General features: G+C 40.2%; 1 protein-coding gene across 1 annotated transcript in view; it reads left to right on the top strand.

Annotated features, from left to right (window-relative positions):
• The window catches only part of LOC137273574 (CCN family member 2-like), a 93,384-nt gene that overhangs the window by 60,597 nt on the left and 12,364 nt on the right, over positions 1-20,423 (top strand). The window contains exons 2-4 of the mRNA XM_067806323.1: positions 4,470-4,665; positions 16,788-17,081; positions 18,526-18,725. Coding sequence (XP_067662424.1) covers positions 4,470-4,665; positions 16,788-17,081; positions 18,526-18,725 — 690 coding nt within the window. The remainder of the gene's footprint in view (positions 1-4,469; positions 4,666-16,787; positions 17,082-18,525; positions 18,726-20,423) is intronic.

Raw genomic sequence — 20,423 nt, 5'->3', positions numbered from 1 at the left:
GAGTAAAAGCATTCGTTTGATGTGCGCATTTTGTCATTGACATGGTTACAAGGACGTCATGTAGATGGTAGTGAAACCTCTTCATCACATCATGCAACGCTCTTAAAAAGAAGAGTATCCTTTCTAGGGAATTAACAGGTTTAAATACACCAATGTTCTCTCACAGGGTTAAGCATATATGTGTATTGATCCCTTGAGAACAGCTCATCCGTAGTTCGTGACATTTCATTACTTGGAAATCTTCTTCATTAACTGATTACGTACATTCGACGTATGACCTGGTGATTCACGAGTTTGTGCTTTTTTACGTTTTCTGACGTCGTGACCCATTTATCTGACACGTTGGTTGACAGCTGCGTGAAGTAGGTCAAGGAGAAAGGATACTGAAATAACGTTCTTCTGATTGACTGTTCACTTTATCACATCCTTCCACGTGTATAATGACAGCACGCGTCACGAGGCTCCAACGTCAAATTTACCATCACATCCACGGCCTAAAGGCGACTTTACACAGCCCTAATCGACGTAATCTTTTCTCAAGCAAGGCTTTTAATATTTTTAAATATCGATTCCTGACTTTTATTGACAGACGGAACCAAAAAGCCTCAGGTGGTTTGCTGCGATGGACATGGCCATGTCCATTTCCCTGACATCTTGACACGTGGGAGATATACAAGAGCAGCGAACTAACCCCGTTGATATAGCGGCATTAAACGGCACTCAATGCAAGGCTTAATGTGTCTGTTCATTTCAGATTGACAGTATTGCGTCCCCGTCTTGTCAACAGAATGAGATTGTCTGCAAGTCTTGTCGATTTCACATTTAGATTTCTCTGGTAGAGGAATGTGAAGATGTCTTTGGCCGTGTCGATCTATTCAAATTCCAAACAAATTATCCGTCTGACACGTGTTCATCCGCGTTGTTAATTCCACGGCCAGTGTCAGACGTCAAATCATATGAGGCTTAGCGTTGTGAGTTAACGTTAACTGTTGAATTAAGCAATGCTGAAACAGTCTGCAGGAAGACAAAAAGGTAGCGCTTGAATGAAAGGGGGGCATTACGAGTGCAATCAATAGCACCTAGGAAGTCTTAAACGAATGGTCAGATTGCGCCAGTAATTGCAGACGTTGAACGACATCGACTGCAACTCGCTGTGCATCTCCTGGATTGCTGCTTTTTCACTTTAACAGTTAATTATATATCTGAATTTGGGAATTCCCTTTGCACTTCATTGTCTATCACTCTGATCTTTTCTGAGAACTTGGTCTATTCGAGAAGTCGATGACGAAATCGACTTTCGCGTCAATGCGTACATGGCACCTCAGAATCTGTTTCAAAGGTTACATGATCATATTCATGTGAAATTCTTGGGAATTCTTGTGATAATAATGCAAAACGAAGACACTGTAACGTAGAAAAAAAGCGCCGTTACCGTGGAGATCGGGCGGTTTGTCGGGTGGGGATTGTGAAATGCGTTACCGCCGTGCTGACGGTTGCGCAGACGTGGTTCCCAGTTTTAGACTGAAGACGAACCTAATTAAGGTGGAAATGCCAAAAGGCCATAGACCTTAATGAGCACTTTACTTCCCTCTGACCAAAATTTAATGAAGCAATTAACCTATTATAGCAATGTGCTCACAAGGTGATTTAGAGAAGTGATTGGTCAGTCTGGACATCTAAGGTCTGTTAAGAGCGATGTAAAGCACCTTTTGTGTTTTGGGTCGAATTTACACCGGGCCTTTTTTTCTTTCTGAGGGGGTTAGTTTAACTTGTCTGCATCATGTGTATAAACTGGTTATTCAGAAGGCTAGGACAAATAAGTGCGTACACTTATTAAATATACATTTGTCTGCCGAATTAATTATACACCTAAACAATGAAGTACCAAGGATTCAAGAAATAATCACTTCATAACGAATTGACAGAGGAATCCTTGTCGATTGATAGCGTTCTCATTCCCGTTATTGCTAGTTCTCCCAGTTTTATTGGAGAAAAGGTGATGAGTGCAAACGAAGGTCTTATGTCTCTTGTCAGACCTGAAGAACCTACGGCCAAGGGTGTCCTTAATATGAAAGTTCTTTCCAAGTGTTGGATGAAAGCCAAGGTCTGTTCAACAATATTGAACTTTGGCGCAACTTGGCTGACACATGTCACATGTTCCCCGTTGCGCAGATCGATGCTCATGCAGTCCATCACCAGATTGGCTGACCCGGATTCGATTATTTACAGACCGACGACCTAGAGCTGTAATTTTGCTGAACGTTAAACTAAACTCACCCACTCAATTAAATGCTCCAATCAATATGTTAACATTTCTGTCAGTCTGTGTGCATGCCTATGGGATTTATATACAGTCATATTTTGTTATTTTGTTATAACCTTGTGTTATATGGTGTCCCAGCCATTTATCTGATTCATATTCGTCCTTCGACCTTCACCGTAAAATCTCAGCTTCTCATGGTACAGACACACACGCGGATGAGTATCCGATTATATCGAAGATATAACTAAACGACCATTGATCTCTTTAAGCTTGCAAATTGTCAGTTTGGATCATGGCGGTTTGGCACGCACCAGTTGCGACTAAGTTCAATATTGTTGAACAAACCTTGGCTTTCATCCAACACTTGGAGAGAACGTTCATATTAAGGACACTCTTGGCCGAAGGTTCTTCAGGTCTGACAAGAAATATAAGACTTTCGTTTGCACTCATCACCTTTTCTCCAATAAAACTGGGAGAACTAGCAATAACGGGAATGAGAACGCTATCAATCGACAAGGATTCCTCTGTCAATTCGTTTTGAAGTGATTATTTCTTGAATCCTTGGTACTTCATTGTTTAGGTGTATAATTAATTCGGCGGCTATCCCTATAATCAATTGAACTTGTCATTGTGTCAGGTACTGGGATCTTTTGCTGTAAAAATTGATGATCATATTGTCAGGACCTGATGGGGTCCATGTTAAATTGGTCCAATTTTGAATGGACTGAATACATTTCCTTAAGTAGTTTAACAGTGAACAAAGACGGGACGCATCCAAGCAGAAAGTCCCTATGTTTCTTATCAGTTTGAACTAGGAATGTCAGGCTTCTGATAACGTCTTATACATGGCTTATTAGATGAACTCTCCCTGTGATTTTGACAAACGAACTTTAAGCTATATTAAAATGAAAATATGATTGATTTTTTCCAAAGTTCTATAAGGTGAGACATAAAGGGTGCATTACATCAGTTTGGGAATGGAATTTCTGGGTTATTACTCTTGTAGAGCATGTCCTGGTACTTCGATTTTACGTCAGCGCGAAACGTCTTTCAATGTTGATATCTTGGAGATGAAATGAGATGTTATGTCACGAGGGGGCAGCGTCTATCACCACATCAGAATGCACAATCTTCCCGTGAAGGGCAATAGTAAAGCCCAAGTATGGATTTCCAGGTTTCCCAGAGGAAGGGGAAGATACATGTTTAGCGCTGTTGTGCAATGTCATTTTCCAAAACGTTTTTTCATTCCATTCGAAATTTCACGTCTCTTGACCCGATTACGATTTAAATTGATCAAATGTTCATCAGTGTCCAATGGCTTTTCTTTACATCGACATTGTCACTTAATGGCCCAATGTTTTGCTTTTTTCATGAATTTTGAGACGTTGTAATATACAGTATTTACATAATGATGTTATTTATCAGCACAGAGTGAGAGGCCTGGCTCAATATTTTTTTAATGATATTATCTTGCCTTATCAGACCAAAAACGTTTAAGAAATGTAGGGATTTGTTCAGCGAAACCTTATATTGATTTTTCAATATTCAGAACATGATCTTTTTTGAGAAAAGAATAACATGTCTTATGATCAACATTACTGTTGTTCAAGCCTTCGTATGACGGGTATTAGGTCTGACATGCGGACACTGGTCGATATTTTAGATCCTGCGTCCATCAGAGTACCTATAAATACAATATATGCACAGAATATTTTATAGCTGAAACACCACCACTTGACCTTCTTTATTTCCATAGTCGTGAGTGAGTGAGTGAATGAGTGAATGAGTGAGTGAGTGAGTGAGTGAGTTTAGTTTTACTCAGCAATATTCCCGCTATGTGGAGGTCATAGTCTAGAAGGTTGATTCGTGCATTGTAACGCCGAGTTTTGTTGTCAAGAGTATGTACGTGTGCTCCGACATGATGTCGATCTAACGCGTATTGTTTGGTTGTTGTTTTACGCCGCGCTCAGCAGTATTTCGCCTTTATGGCTGAGACCTGTAAAGAACCGAGCCTGGGCCGGGCAATTTAGTTTTGATAACATAAGCATCGATTTACGTATCTCGGATACGTCAACCAAACCTGAGCCTGACCACTAGTCGCCGCTTACGACCAGCATTGCGTTAGATCATTTCTAACCCGGGTATTCACAGATCTTTAGAATGTGATATCACTAGCATATCTTAACCTGACGTTTTGTTCTTACAGGAAAACAAGATGTGCAGTTACCCCTGCCAGTGTCCGGTGGAGGAGCTCCGATGTAACGAGGGTGTGAACATCGTGAAAGACGGCTGCAGCTGTTGCTACATGTGCGCACGTCAACGTGGTGACTTTTGCAACAGCAAAGACATCTGCGACTCAAACAAAGACCTCTTCTGTCATAACACTACAGGGACATGTCAAGGTAAGACCATTTACACAACCCAAAAAGTTTTAGGTACATCCCCATTGACTGATGAACTGCAGCACTGAGAAAGACTCAGGACTGTGTTTGCTCCCTATGATTCAATTTGTTTTTGTTATAAAACAGCTTTGAAACTTGAAGCACATTCATCCATCCACCATCCATCATGCCATCCATCCACCCATCCGTCCATCCATCCATCTTCATGATCCATTGATTCATCATCCACCAACATCTATTCATTCTTCATCATCAACCATCCAGGCTGTTACACAAAAACAAATATTGGAGAATTCTGTGTCCAGAACCTTCGTCCCTAATTAAAGAACGTTGCACCCCGTGTGGTCTTCTGCTCGCGGCATCTCGTATCCCCATATCCAATCGCACATTAGTATTGAGTTAATAACATTGAATACATAAATGATTTATTTTCTAAAGTCATGGAAATATATCCTATCATATACTCCGTGTAAAATACTTCCACTTGGTAATATCTCTTAATGTTATTAATTTTGAAAGATCTAAGTTTTCTGGTACTTAAAATGTGATGCGTTGCCAGTATTCTTTTCCTCCATGTCAATGCAGTTGAGATTGGATGAGTTTCAAAAGTGACCTCACTAACAGTTTGTATGCAGAAAGTGTTAAAAAGAACCACTTTTTACAGATGTTGTACTTTGCCTGCTGTGTAAATGTATCTTGTATATGTGCACATGTGTTATGTATGAGTCATCGCTGAAATAGTATTGACACAGAATATCTTGTTTCACTGAAGGCACCTTTCAGAATATTACCTATATCAAACTAATCCAGTTAGCGAATGGTTTGAACGTCTTCGGAGACATTAACAACGATCACTGGTCAGTAATGTGTACATCACACACTTTCTCCCGAAAGAACCAAGAATAGCCTAATGGTAAATTTAGCACAAGAATGATAGAATGAAACTGGGCTTCTTAATAACATACATTGATAGGGACAGTGAAGTCGGAAGATTTCTCGCGTTGCAGTCAAGAACATTTGCCATGGAAACCACAGATATCCAATCGATATAGTGTATATACATATCTACATTGTAAGTGAATCCCCTGTATAATGTATCGAATGATATACACACAAATGCTAGGGAAGCGGATACAACGAGGTTTTTGATGTTTTTGGCTTTTAAAAAAAATCTTGATAGGAGACGTTTGTCCTTTACAGCCATATATTTTGCAAAAGGCCATAACGAACGTTCATGGTCGATTTTCAAGACAACTGAAAAATAGTCAGTCAGCGACGGAACTCAAGTGCTATATAATTTCAGGTCGACAATGGTCTTCATAATTATATTTGGCATTTTGGCGGTCAAGTTCATGGATGGACAATTCCTATTGTCCACCAAGAAATATTACCAAGCACAGTATCAACACAAATATCTGCTTCATTTGCACGATAAGAAGACAGGTCGATATGTCGATGCATGTACCAAATCCTCATTTGGACATCAAACCTTTATAACAACGCCTGCTATGGAACAAGTGAATGAAACAAGACAAAAATCTCGTATTCACAATGAATATCCAGAAAATGGATGATCAGTGGTTTGTATTATCGGACACGAAATGGTCTCTGACGATAGTGGTTAGTGCGTTCATTTGTTACACAGATGACCCGGGTTTGATTTCCCATATGAAGGTGAAGGTGTTCCAGCCGTGATATTGCTGGATTACTGGTAAAAACAAAAACTGATTCACTCACTCAATTGGTCTCCCAGCTACTTAAAATTTGAAATATACCGCTCTTGTTTTCTTCGGCAGTATATATTAATACGTCACGACAATGAAAACTGACCCTAAAATCGGACACGCGCGCAAAACAAAATATGTTTCAGCATGATATTTTCTAGCACTGTGCAAGGTTTTCTGTTATAATCCAATGGGGGAAGTCAAATGGTGTTAGAATTGAGAATCTCCATTTTTTTGGCGGACATCTTGAACGCCCCCAAAATATGTTTAATCATGGTAATCGCCAGTACATGGAAAGTATCGTGCTTTAGTCCAGCATGTAACGTGGGCGTCATAATCGGAGCTAAACCGATTAATACCAACTTTTCGAACATATTATAGTCATATTATAGTCATATTATAGTCATATTATAGTCATATTATAGTCATATTATAGTCATATTATAGTCATATTATAGTCATGTTATAGTCATATTATAGTCATATTATAGTCATATTATAGTCATATTATAGTCATATTATAGTCATATTATAGTCATATTATAGTCATATTATAGTTTCCATTCGTGCCTGTGACAGCACCTTGAAACGTAGCTTATGCGGTATCTATGACATCCTTGTGCAGATGTTAGTCATTCACTTGGGGAAGATGAAAATCGTTATAGCTGGTTAGATGATCATTGACTGACTATCAGACTTATACTAGCTCGCGTACAATGTAACTGAAGAACCTGAGGAAGGTGCGCGTGTGTCCAAGAGGCCACGAAAAGTGGCAAAGAAAGGAAACTTGATGTACAGACAGGATTATGACATTTGGCATTCAGAAGAAAGCAGAAACATATTTCATATAAACTTTATGTTCGATATACATTTCATGGCACACGATTTTGAATAAGGTGTACGGACGTTCTGGCAGGCAAAGTGATCGACAGTAGGAAAGATCATAAATGGTTATCGACATGAAAACTGTCTTACCGACGATATCGTACATTAACTTTTGTGTTTCGTTTATTGATACAATATACAATCACCTGACAACTCAGCAGTAATGATAATTTAATTATGTACATTTCTGCGGGACGTTTTCAGCATTTTCATTTGCCGATATTATGGATAATATCACATTAGCCATATGCGGTCATATGATCACTTGACTGAGGGGTCAGTAGGGTCATTTTGTAAAATGGTGATCATTTCATTTTAACGGTCTTTAGGTCATTTGACCTGGATGGTCCGAAGGCTCCAGTTGCGATCAAATGCTTTGACGTGAATTGGGTTGTAAAATTCACGGATGCATTTAAATCGCACTGTGCACCTATCTGTGTCGTGGAGAGGAGGTCATAGGAAGTGGCTGGTATATTAGCCATAAAGGACCATAAGATCGTTTGAATCGATGATCACATTATCCATTCACGGTCATCACCTCAACTGAGTCGGGTGATCAGATCAGTCATAATATTAGATCAGGTCAAACTATCTGTGTGGTGACAATGTGATCAAATACCTTAACGGTATTTATTCGATAAAAAATAAGCTGCTTGTGAAATGACTGAATGAGTTTAGTTTTACACCGCTGTTAGGAATACTCAAGCAGCATCACGTCGAAAGAATCAAGAGCTATATGTTTCCCATTTTGAAGTGACTGTTATTGGGTGAATGAATGAGTTTTAGTGTTTACCAGCATTCCATCAATATCACGATAAGAACACCTGAAATGGGCTACATTGTACCCATATAGGAAATCGAACCAGAATCCTCAGCGTGACGAGCAAACGCTTTAACCACAAGGCTACACCACCGATTGGTTGTGAAATGAAGCAGTCAAGCAATGATCTGCATGTAAGAAATGAAGCTATTTCTTCAATCAACTATTTGCTTTAAACGATTTGGAAAGGACCTAATTGACAGGAAATCACACAAACACCGTTACACAGTATCAGCAAATTACTGTAGCTAGTATCTTACTCAAATAGTACAACTGTCACTCTCTTATATCATCACCACACAAGCGATGTAGCTCGATGATGAAATGTACCTTGAAGACATTATTTACGGTATCATCTGGTAGATTCATCATCACATCGATTTCTAACCATAATGCATCGTCGTCTATGTCTAACTGACCTCATTATTTAACCAACTGATCATGGGATACAGACATGTGATATAGACACACAGTACATGATGCATTTGCCTTGTCGATATCAGGCGGGTGTGAAATGAACACACATCAATCACAAAAACAGAGTAGACATGTATGGACTATGATAACGTTTCCCGGTCCGCTGAGAAACAGTGAGTGATTTAGCCCTTTGTAATTCACTACACTTCTTGAGCAGTCGATTCGCTTACACGACTGAATGAAAATAATCAGATAACCCTGTAAGCGGGATAAATTGGGACGGTTCAATAACCCCAATTAGGTCTACAGTTCTTGTCGATACCTACGGGGAATATAGGGGTCAGACACAGGAAGAGAGGGTTTTGAGAGGTTGTCGGTGGTTCCTCTAAGTACAAGAGCCTTAGAACCGTAAGGCGTTTTGTACACTCGAACTGCTACGGCCATTTGGCTAATGATATCCAATTATTTTGCAACTAATACAAGCTTGACGAGTCCCTTTTAATTTTCCCCGATATTTTTGACATTTGTATACAACTAATAATGATAATGAATGTCGTTTCTTTTTTAGACTGAAGTCCCAGTTTTTAATTACTTGGTCTCAAGATTTTATCTACCGTCAGTCTGTGGACCGTCAGGCTGTTGGAGCTGAGCCATCAGAACTACTGCCCCCGTATTGCAAACCGAATAGATGTCGTAAATCTTTTCATTTCTTATAGTCGACGATCTAAAAATGATCGAGTCTGAGACAGGCAGTCCAGTGATCAGCAGCATGATCATCGATCTATGCAACTGGGATGCAATGACATTTGCCAACCAAGTCAGCGAGATCCCGTTAGTCGCATTTTACGACATGTTGTACTGAAGTTCTAACTAGATCTTCACTGGTCTTATGAAGTACCTGTTCATGATCTTAACTCAATTTCACGAAGCTATTGAAACATTAGAGAAAGTGCTGATTTGAATTCGTCTGTCGTTTTATGTTTGTAAGATATGTTTTCGTCGTTGTGAATGCCCAGGGTGCTGTGTTTAGTTCCATTTCAAGATCGGGCCATCAGTACCAAAACCACGGTGGCGTGCAATTAGCTCAGGTCACAAATCAGTTGAAGTTAAAGGTCACATGCAACCAAAAAATCAAACATAATTAAAACACATTTATCACTTATTCATGACATATAATATACACTGCTGCTTTTAAAAAAACAAATAAACAAAATTATAAGCGTACAATCGCGATTCAAAAGTGCAATATTTTGTACTTGGGCTTACTTCCCCCGAAACGAAGCCCTCGGGAGACCGAACCCAGTCATAGCGGGTGGATATGCACTCAAGTGTAACGACGGTTTCCGATTGGCTGTTTCATTTGCTGATATGCCGAGGGTTCATTGTGTGTACAGAAAGATGATCTGTTTGATGGGCATGTTAGAAGTATAGCCAGTCACAAGAAAGTAAGATTCTTTATGGATAACAACTTCTTTTTGTGTAGTTGATGCGTCGTTTCAGTATGGATTCATATACTGTTGTCAAACAAAATCATATACACTAAAAGAAGTCGTTATCCATGAAGAATGTATATAGAGATGTTGGGTTTGGAAAATACATGTTCTCTGAATTTTCGTTCGATTCAATCAAAAATTATCTCAGCAGAGTTGGTGAACTGGAAACTGTCGTTCGTCCAAGTACAAAGCAGGACTTGAAGTTTGCACCAGTTTCCGTCAGATCCAGTCATCCGAAAAAAATGAATGTAGTTTGTTTGCAACCCACAGACATAAAAACATGTCATGTGTATCACACGTGCCTAGTTACATAATGTGGCAGACACGGGACTCGGGTGCACGAGTCATAAATCATCTTATTTTCTTTATGTCGTATAGTCTGATAGGTGTTAAGTTCAAATTGCACGTGGTCAATGATTGAAGCTGTGTATTGCATGTTGTCTTTAGCAGACAGACAGGCAGACATATAGGTGTGAATAAACCAGACACTGAGCTTTCTCTGTGACAGAGACTGCTTACCACAATCAACAAGGTTTTTGACGTAACGAGTAGATTATGTACTTGTTTGTGTACACAACCAAGATTAGACTACTGCTCACGACCTCAGACGCTGGGCATGCATACTGTTTCAAGCTCCGCGAACCTATTCACTGCGCATGCGTTATGGACGCAGCGCAGCAGAGCTATTGAAACCAGTTTTCCCCCCAGCGCTGGGGGGAATTTAGTGAAACGTTTGAACTCCGATTTCGCGGGCTTTTTTTTTCATCGCGTTTTTTTCAACTTTATAGGTTGAATTGGCATTTTTTATGATTTGTTTCGGTAAGTGCATACCGAAAGGTATCAGAATCTGCAAAGTTGTGTTTTACGTTGCATGTGACCTTTAAGCAACGTTGCGCATGGATAGTCCTTGTCTGAATATCCACATTTTGCAGCTTTACCCCAGCGAGTTTCTAGGGCTTCAGTCCTGCCCCGCGACGAAACACATGTGAAACATGTAGTCTCACCCTAGGCATGTGAGCATGTTCACAAGTGCCTCTGTTAACCCAGCAGAAAATGGGTACTCGATGGGATAAATCCTGTGACGAATAACCTTTCAGCACTCAGCAGGCAGCTTGGGTTAACTGGGCTGATGACAATCAGAGAGTGTTTTCCGCGCCGTTTACATCGTCTGGTGGAAATCAGGCGCAATACAAACCTATCACTATTGTCATCGTTATCCAGTGCTGACACTCGGGACACGACGACGTGATGTCGTGATTGCTTGAGTAAAATCTCCAGCAAACATTTATCCTGTCAGCTTATCGTCATGTAACGTTTACGTACAACGTCACACTGCCGATACTTCGTAAAAGGGTTTGACTGTAGGGTTAGCCTAAAATATTGTCGATATGACTTACAGCTTTAACTTGTACTCACTCACACATTAGAAGGGTTGGATTGGGCACGCGTCTTTTTCCACCATACACAGAACACGCGGTGTGACACGCCATCGCGTCTACCAGCCTCATCGATAACGGCAGCGACAGCAACAACAAGTAGAACCTCGTGATGCGTCAGCTGATACTATTCCACACACTATATCGTTATACTGATGCTATCACACTAATCCAATTGTCTGCAACTGGTTAAGCCAGGTCTACGCACGGAATATTTGTCGTGGACGTTTGGGCTGAATGCCACATGAATATATATTTTGAAGCAAACACGAACAGATGTGCACAACTTGGTGCAGTGGCCTCCTCCACAACGGGAAGGGCGGTTGTTAGGAAGACCTCTCTGAGATAATGGTATAATATCAGTGTAAAAAGTAGCGAAATTGCGGAGGCGCAAGCTTAATTACTGCCGTTCGGAGAATTGTGTTTTGGGTATAATTGATGCTTCTTGAACACGTCTTCATCCTTCTTGCACGATAGAGTCATCCCGAAGGGTGCCCTTAGGTTACAGTAACAATTCAATCTTCCACTGCACGTTAAAAGTCTACCTAATGTAGTGATTAAAAAAGAGAAATTGCACGCTTTTACAAGGATAGTGACGTGAAGAGGGAAAATGTGTTTTATGTGTTTGTATGTGTCTTCTCAAGCCGTTGCCGTATCGTAATGTGTCTAACTCGAATGCACGCACACACGCACACCACAAAATGAGTGAGTTATTTTTTAGTTATTGGTCTCAGTAACATTCGATTAATGTCATGAAGTGGGGACACCGGAAATAGGCTTCGCACATTATATATATTTGGGAAATCGAACCCATGTCTTATACGCAGTACGAGCGAACGTTTTAAGCAGTAGGCTTCGACACAACAGTGTATATATAGTCAAATCCCGATGGTTCGAATCTTAAGCATAACTCGAAGTACCTGTCAGTCCCTACGATTCCCTGCTATAGTTGTCATCGTTTAATGTCAGGTTACAAAAAGGCATCACAAAGACATTACAGGCACTGCACACTAACGCATCACACACACACACACACACACACACACACACACACACACACAGCCGTTATACACCTGCGACATGCTCACAGTGCACGCGTGACACAGCAAAAGCATACACACATTCCACCTATACACACGCAATAGACGCTAACGTCAATCGCATAAACATGCATACGTTACACACATCACTGCCATCCAACAACTGCATTACAGATCACACGCCAAACACATTTCACACACGTACACATACATTCATATACTGAGTTTCAACTACGCACACTGGCTTGTATTACACAAACAAATATATATATATATATCCCTGAACAGTTGCCTTGCAAACCACGCCAAGAAGACACCAACTACAACTTGGCTTCTGAAGAATGGCAACCAAGTCGATGGCAAGTTGATTATTACGTGTTCTGACGTTTTTCGCAATCAAAGATGAGATCATCAGTGCTACTCTTAGCAATTACTCGGCACAATAATTTAATAGAAAGTATCTCATTTCAGTGCACTAAGTACGACGTATAGACACAGCCTTATTGGCCTCTCTTTGATCTTAGATTAAGTAATATGTGTGTCATAGAATCGCACTATCTAATATATGCCTTAATCCGATTATGATCTCATTAGCTTCTTTACCTTTGCACTTTGTGGAGTATTAAAATACCCCTGGTATCCTTCATTCGAAGTGTGCATGGACCTTATAGTCAGTGGTCATTGATCTGATATAAACATCTTCCATGATAATATACAGAATTGCATGCTTGAAGCCCAGTATTGACCGTGGATTCGATTCGCTAAGTATCTCCGATTATATCTGTAGGTTTCTCGTGCTTGCGTGCGTCGGTTTCATAATGCTATTTATTTAGCAGAATATTGTTTAAAACCATTCTCTCGTCTTTGATATCAGTGTTACTACGCTCCCAAATTAGCCGAAAATTATGTAGCACTATTTTTCCATTTCTGATATTTCGTATTCGAAAATGATATGATACTTTTCGTCCGTTAATGATGTCAGTTTTATAACTCTTCCCAAGGTCTGAATTCTGTGTAATAATATCCCTCCATTGTTGATATCTTATTACGCTGTCACACGTTACCGAATGATAAATGAAAATATTCCTCATTACCGTTCTCTACATCTACATGAACCATGAACCATTATAATCATCTCTGTATATATTTGAACAATCACTTGATAATCTGGCATATATAATCAAGAAATTCTTATCTACATCACTGAATGCTCCACAAATCCACTGCTACATGGCAAATACGAAGGGCGCTGTTGCACTGGGGAATGCAAATACCTATGGTAAATCACTCTAGACTATCCCAGTTTACATTCTCGCCCTTAAGGACTAGAACAGGAAGAGCGTTTACTCGGACTATTCACATGGCTTGGCTGCAAATATTAATACAGTCAAGGTAAATATGATTTTGGTCCCACACTGGCCAATATCTGGTGAAAATCCATCATTTTCATTATCACGGGTTATTTGGGTGACGGGTAATCCTTATCCGTATATCAAACAAAAATATGATTACCCAGATAATTCTGGCCTGCATAGATCATTATTTTTCCGGCAATAGGCAAGGTCTCTATATTACCATAATGACGCAGGTTTTATTTCAATACAGCTTTACCATGCATGGACATTTGGGTTAATCTCGTTATATTAAAAGCTCGGAAGAGCTGGTGCTTTATTTAATAGCCAAGACAAGCTATAAACAGCTTTGACTTGCCGAATTATTCGATTTACTGTACAGGCAATTTTATTTCATGTGAAATCAATTGAGTGGTTGCCTTAACGGGACGACTGTTTACATGGTGCCTTCACCAACAATGCAATATCCAGCCATTTGCCTCGGCTGCTAGGCTCGTTGTTTAGTGACTTAATACACGCTTAGGGACCTTTATGAATTTGGGAATTAATGCTGTCATGGCACATAATTCATACCTGTCAAGTGGTTTGGCAAGTTGAATTATGGCTTTAATTTTCAGCCGGGTTAGGACTATTAGCATTACTTTATCCATTAAAGCATATTAATTGTATGGAATCAAATTCACATGTCAAAGCCAATGACATAATGTTTATTTATATGGAACTGAGATGAAAAGGGGTTTAACTTCGGGTTATACTCCAAGCTCCAAGTCGTATCTAATATCTTTAAACCAAAGGGCCAGGCAAGGAAGCAACAAGCACCATTTTAACGTGATGTGAATGGGTATCATTCAGCGAAACACCGTTGTGTCGAACTTTCACGTCTTGACCTTACTGCTCCTTCGAGGTTAAGTCCCTCATTATTCCTTATATAGCCACCATTTCCGGATGTGTTGAACACTGGATAACTCGAATCACTTAAGCAGGTCAGGTGTTGGCTTGCCAGGTAATATTAATAATCTCGGCTATTGAAACATTTAATAAGTGGCTTTCATGTCATCACAGCTATTGCCAATATGGATCGAAATAGCTTTGTTTTTTGTTGCTTAACGCTATAAAGAGGCGGTCTGCAAATTATCCAACCTCGACCAGACAATCCATTGATCAACAGCATGACCATCGATCTACTCAGTTGAGATACGACTGCGCCAAGTCAGCGAACCTGACCACCCTTTTGCAGGAAGCATGACTTACAGGAGAGCAATTCTAACCCAGGTCTTCACGGGTAGAAACGAAATAATATTGTTTTATAAATGGTTCTCATGACGGCTTAAACTACTGCAACCTTCGAATCTGTATTGTCTTTAAAGTCTTAAAATCATGTCAGTTCGGAATCAACAAGTCAAAACCTACTTAAAGTTAAAACAAAAAAAACAAGCCAAGGTTGGGTTTAAAAACACCGCTCAATGACGTCAAGAAAATGCACTTTGAAAAGATCACATCCTTTAACATACTGATGTATAAGACATTTCTCTATAGCCTACATGCAAAAGGTTGGCACAAAATCATTTTGAAATATGATGCATCGTTAAATAGGAACTTACGTGAAACAGAGAAGCGAACTTACAATGGAGAGACATTACTCGATCGATTGGAAACAACACCTGTAAAATACAAAGGAATGTATATATATATTTTAAAATGTACGTCATGTTGTTAATGTCATAAGCATGATTGACAGTTAAGGAATAATGTTAATTGCGTGTATAAAATGTATTGAGAAAGTCATTACTGCCCACGTAAACCTGGACAAATCACATCAGTGACCAGGCGGATGTGTCAAGTCCAAAGAAAAAGCAGCGTCGTCGAGAAAACTGAAAATGGTCAGTGGGTGTGACTTGTTGTTTCCTTGTCTGGAGCTCGGCATTAATGGGCTAAGGCAATGGTCAAAACCAAAGTAGGGATTATATAGCGAGCTGGAACATATGGCGGAAGTTAGATGACAAAAACACTGAGTGAGTGAGTATTTGAGTGAGTTTAGGTTTAAGCCGATCGAAATATGTCATCGTAGCCCAATTGCGTAGATCGATGTCCATGATGTTGATCACTGGATTGTCAGTTCCAAACTTTCAGACCGGCACCACAAAGATCGAATATTGCTGATTGCGGTGTAAAACTAAACTCACTAACTAGCTTGCAGCACCCACCATACATTTTGCATGAATTTATTCAGTTACAGAAGGCGTGCTTGTTTGATTACTGGCCACGAGTGTTCAAAATATTATGATATATAGTTTCAACAGTTATACATTGAAACTGGAATCTTTTCCACAGATAATCGATATTATGTAGGTAATCTGGCGCTGCAATTTATATTGACATTGACGTCGGACGTGACCCAATAGACGTCCCCTATTTATGGGCCGACGCGTAATATCCTGGGGCTTTGATTTTCGTTGCAGACATAATGTCATCAACAGTGACCTTGCTTTACTTTGATCTGAACATACGACGTGGTCAGTGATAGTGATTGCAATTACTGCTTATTTCCTTCATAACCATTTCAGTTTTTGCGTTGACTGAGTTAATCTATCAGATGAGTATCACGGTACGTTTGCAGTACGTTCGTACTCAGCTAAAAAACGCACCCTGCCCTTTTCCTCAGTTACACACCATACCCGTATATGGCATATCCCTTCACTTCCCATCTCATCAGAAGTGTATTGTCATTTATACCAACGTCGCATGGCACCGAATAGTCACACGCATAACACCCAATGCGCCGCACCACACCAGACAGTAAAGCACCGCACCGCACCGCACCGCACCGCACCGCACCGCACCGCACCGCACCGCAACGCAACGCAACGCAACGCAACGCAACGCAACGCAACGCAACGCAACGCAACGCATCGCACCGAAGCTTCTGATCTTATACACTGAATATCCTCATTGCAGCGAAAGTGAAGAAATCCTGCGTCATGGATGGATCCACGTACCATGACGGAGAGCAGTTTAAACCTGATTGCAAACGCCTGTGTACGTGCCAGAACGGTTATTATGGCTGTGTCAGTCTGTGCCCCCAGGAAGACAGCAAGCCGTCCCTCAAGAACTGCAAGAACCCTGCCCTCCTCCCTGTCCCGGGCAAATGTTGCAAGGAGTGGACTTGTGACAAGTTAGAGGACTTCGCATACAGGGACAGCTCCATGGCGCTGGAGAGCCAGAACCTTGTCATGCACAATCCCTTTTTCTGTAAGTATCCATGCACATGTTTTGCGGGATCTGGTAATGCACAGATCCTTTGTTTGTAACGACCTGTACTCATATTCTTTGTAATGTTCTGACCATGTGTAACTATACGTATTAATGTTCTGTTAGACCCGTGAAGATCGGGGTAGAATTGATCTTCAGTAACCCATGCGTGTCGTGTGAGGCGACTAACGGGGTAGGTAGTCAGGCTCACTGACGTGACTGACACATGTCATCGTATCCCAAATGCTTATCACTGCCTTGTCTGGTCCAGATTCGAAAATGTACAAACCGACGCCATGTAGCTGGGATATTGGTCAGTGCGGGGTAAAGCTAAACTCACTCATATTCTGTGGGACCTGGTCATGCACGTAGCGTTTTTTGAAAATATACAAAACCATGGTATGTGGCAGTTTGAAATATACAAATCCTTTGTCCTACCGGGCCATGTAATGTACAGACCCTTTGTTTGTAAGTATCCTTTGTTTGTAAGTTGAGGCCTTGTAACGTAAAACTCCTTTGTTTCTAACAATCCACGGTATTGTTCTCTATTGTTCTTTAAGGCCTCGTAATACACAGACACCTACGTAAACATACTGTTCTTCTGTGGTTCCTTGTCTTGCCACAGACTCCCTGTACGTGTTAAAGACCAAATGTTCTGCAGCATCTTGTCATGTACAGACACTGTTCGTAAGTGTCCGAACAAGAGTGAGTGAGTGAGTTTAGTTTTAAGCCATACTCAGCAATAATCCAGTTATATGGCGGTGATCTGCAAATAATCGAGACCGGACCAGACAATCCAGTGATCAACATCTTGAGCATCGATCTGCGCAATTGGGAACCGATGATATGTGTCAACCAAGTCAGCGGGTTTGACCACCCGATCCCGTTTGTCGCCTTTTACGACAAGTGTAGTCGCCTTTAATGGCAAGCATGGGTTTGTCCGAACAAGAGATCCGTTGAGCCTTAACATGTAAACAATTTCTATTTATTCTCTGAAGTAAAGTAGTATGATACCTTTCATGCTCACATGCTCACATTTTTAAGCATTCTTGACAGGACATTAAAGCATGATCATGTAAGTCTTATACCCTATTGCATATAGGAACTTTATCCATTGTTCGGGTATTTTTTGTCGTAAGGTGAGGTTGGGTAGCTGAGCGGTTAAAGCGTTCGGTCGTCACGTTGCTGACCCGGGTTCGGGTGATAGCGCTGGGTTGTTACTAAACGCAGTGTAAACCTAAATTCAAACTACTTCTCGTTCGCAATAACGACACATTTTGCACCTGCTGATGACATCCTGTCTATCCGAAACGTAAGTGAGGCAAACATCAAAGGCATTCTAAGAAAGGAGGTGCATGCCTACTGTTGTCATGGCAAAACGATAAGTGAAGAAAACAAAGAAAATAACACATTTTCTACAACGAAACTAACGATGTCATTTCAGCCCCTCCAACAATGACAACTCCAAAGCCAGCTGTGATAACGCCGCGCTGTCACTTGACGTCAACAAACTGGACGCCTTGCTCTGTAACCTGTGGCGTGGGCGTTTCTGTCAGAGTCATCGCGGACATTATCAACTGTAAAGCAGAGCAGGAACGCAGAGTTTGTTTCCTCAGGCCTTGTGGCGAAGAGGTGTCTACTCTGGTAATTATGACTAGCTTTTTAGTCGACGAACATATGCGAAAATATCAAAGAATCGCTTTGTACCAGTTATATAATACATAATATGAATCTCTGCTAAACTGAAGAATGTAACATTAGCCAATGAGAAGATGTGCTAATTTATGAAGGTATATCAAAACGTAGTGAGGGTCACCAAGAGAATGATATAAATGCCGCTGTTTTTATGTTCTGTTTTCCTACATAATATTGGTTTTCTATGTACCAGCCTTTGTTTGACTCGTTATTGTGTGTCCCCATGAACGCAAAATCTGCAATATTTGCATCACAACCTTCAGGAAACAAAATATGCAAGAAACATTTTGTATGTTTGATGTAGGTAAAAGTCCGCTAATATCAAACGTATTTATTAAAGTCACTTTAATGCACTGTGCATAAAATGCAAATTGAAAATACAATCGCTTGCGAAAGTGACACCCACCCACCCCCTTCCAAATGACTTCATCATAAGGACATAACTGATTCTGATGTTTTCACTATTCACACATGATGCCAATGGTTAAGCTCAATACTGAAGCGTCACCCAAGTGTCAACTCCCAATATATTGTAAACAGTGCCAGCTTGAATATCTGGACACAATGTTCGTGAAAGATCAAAGTGGGGTGTCCTTAAAACAGCCCAGGCCTAAATCTGAATCGCGCAATCCTAATCTTTGGCTGTTGATTATGACGGGAATATAAACAGACAGACAGACAGAATACATTCAATACCATTTTGACCACATTTTATACGATATTATCTGAGGACATACCATTATCCAGGAGGTATCAGTTGACATGTTGTTTTCATTTTCTGCAATTATTTTAGAAATATTAATAACTACTATGCATTGTGATGACTCATATCTCGAGAACCACATTACCCACAGATGTGAAACTTTTTGATATGGCTTTGCAAATGATCCCTTCACAACAAAAATGAAAAATGGACATCGAGAATATAGTTAGGTTCACTACCACTACTTTTTTGATATCCCCTCATATCAGATCTGATGTATATTAAACAGTTGATCTTCCCGGATGTGTTTAGGGCGAATGAACAGAATCAGTAATCTTAGTTGCAATAGTTGAGCTAAAAGTATCCTGCAAAATTTGGTATATATGAATTACTGATAAGGACAGTATAACATTTATAATACATCTAAACACACATTATTTACACTTATAATTAGAGCATGCGCGAATGTGTAAATAGTGTTTATCCGCAGATATGATGGTATTCCTATCAAATCACGACAGTTACCATACATGCAGTCATAGTAACCAAGTCGCGTGAAAACAGCCAAAGAAAACGGATATACGACGAGAACTTTCAACAAGCGGATCCTGTTACCACCAACGGACACAAATCTGCTCACTTACCTACGTCGTTTTAGGCAGGGTGATCAGCTTGAAATCCCCACCACAGTTCGTATTTTAAAAACGTTGTTATAATGTTCAAAGAGATAATTAACGTTGAAATCATTTGGCAATTACAATTAATAGCATTCCTTTGAAAAACACGTCTAAATTGACAGAAGATGTTGGTTTTATCTTATGCTGTCCACAGCGAAATTCGATATGTATTCAGTGTGAAACTGAGGTTTTGCTTTTCTCAAACAGATGTGCACTTACTCTGTTTGATGTTTCGAGAATGTCCCGAGAATAAAGGATTAAACCCCT

The sequence above is a fragment of the Haliotis asinina genome, chromosome 2 (assembly GCF_037392515.1).
Source record: "Haliotis asinina isolate JCU_RB_2024 chromosome 2, JCU_Hal_asi_v2, whole genome shotgun sequence".
NCBI classification, from domain to species: Eukaryota; Metazoa; Mollusca; class Gastropoda; order Lepetellida; family Haliotidae; genus Haliotis; species Haliotis asinina.
The sequence above is the reverse complement of the archived record's forward strand: the minus strand, read 5'-3'. Positions and strand labels throughout refer to the sequence as shown.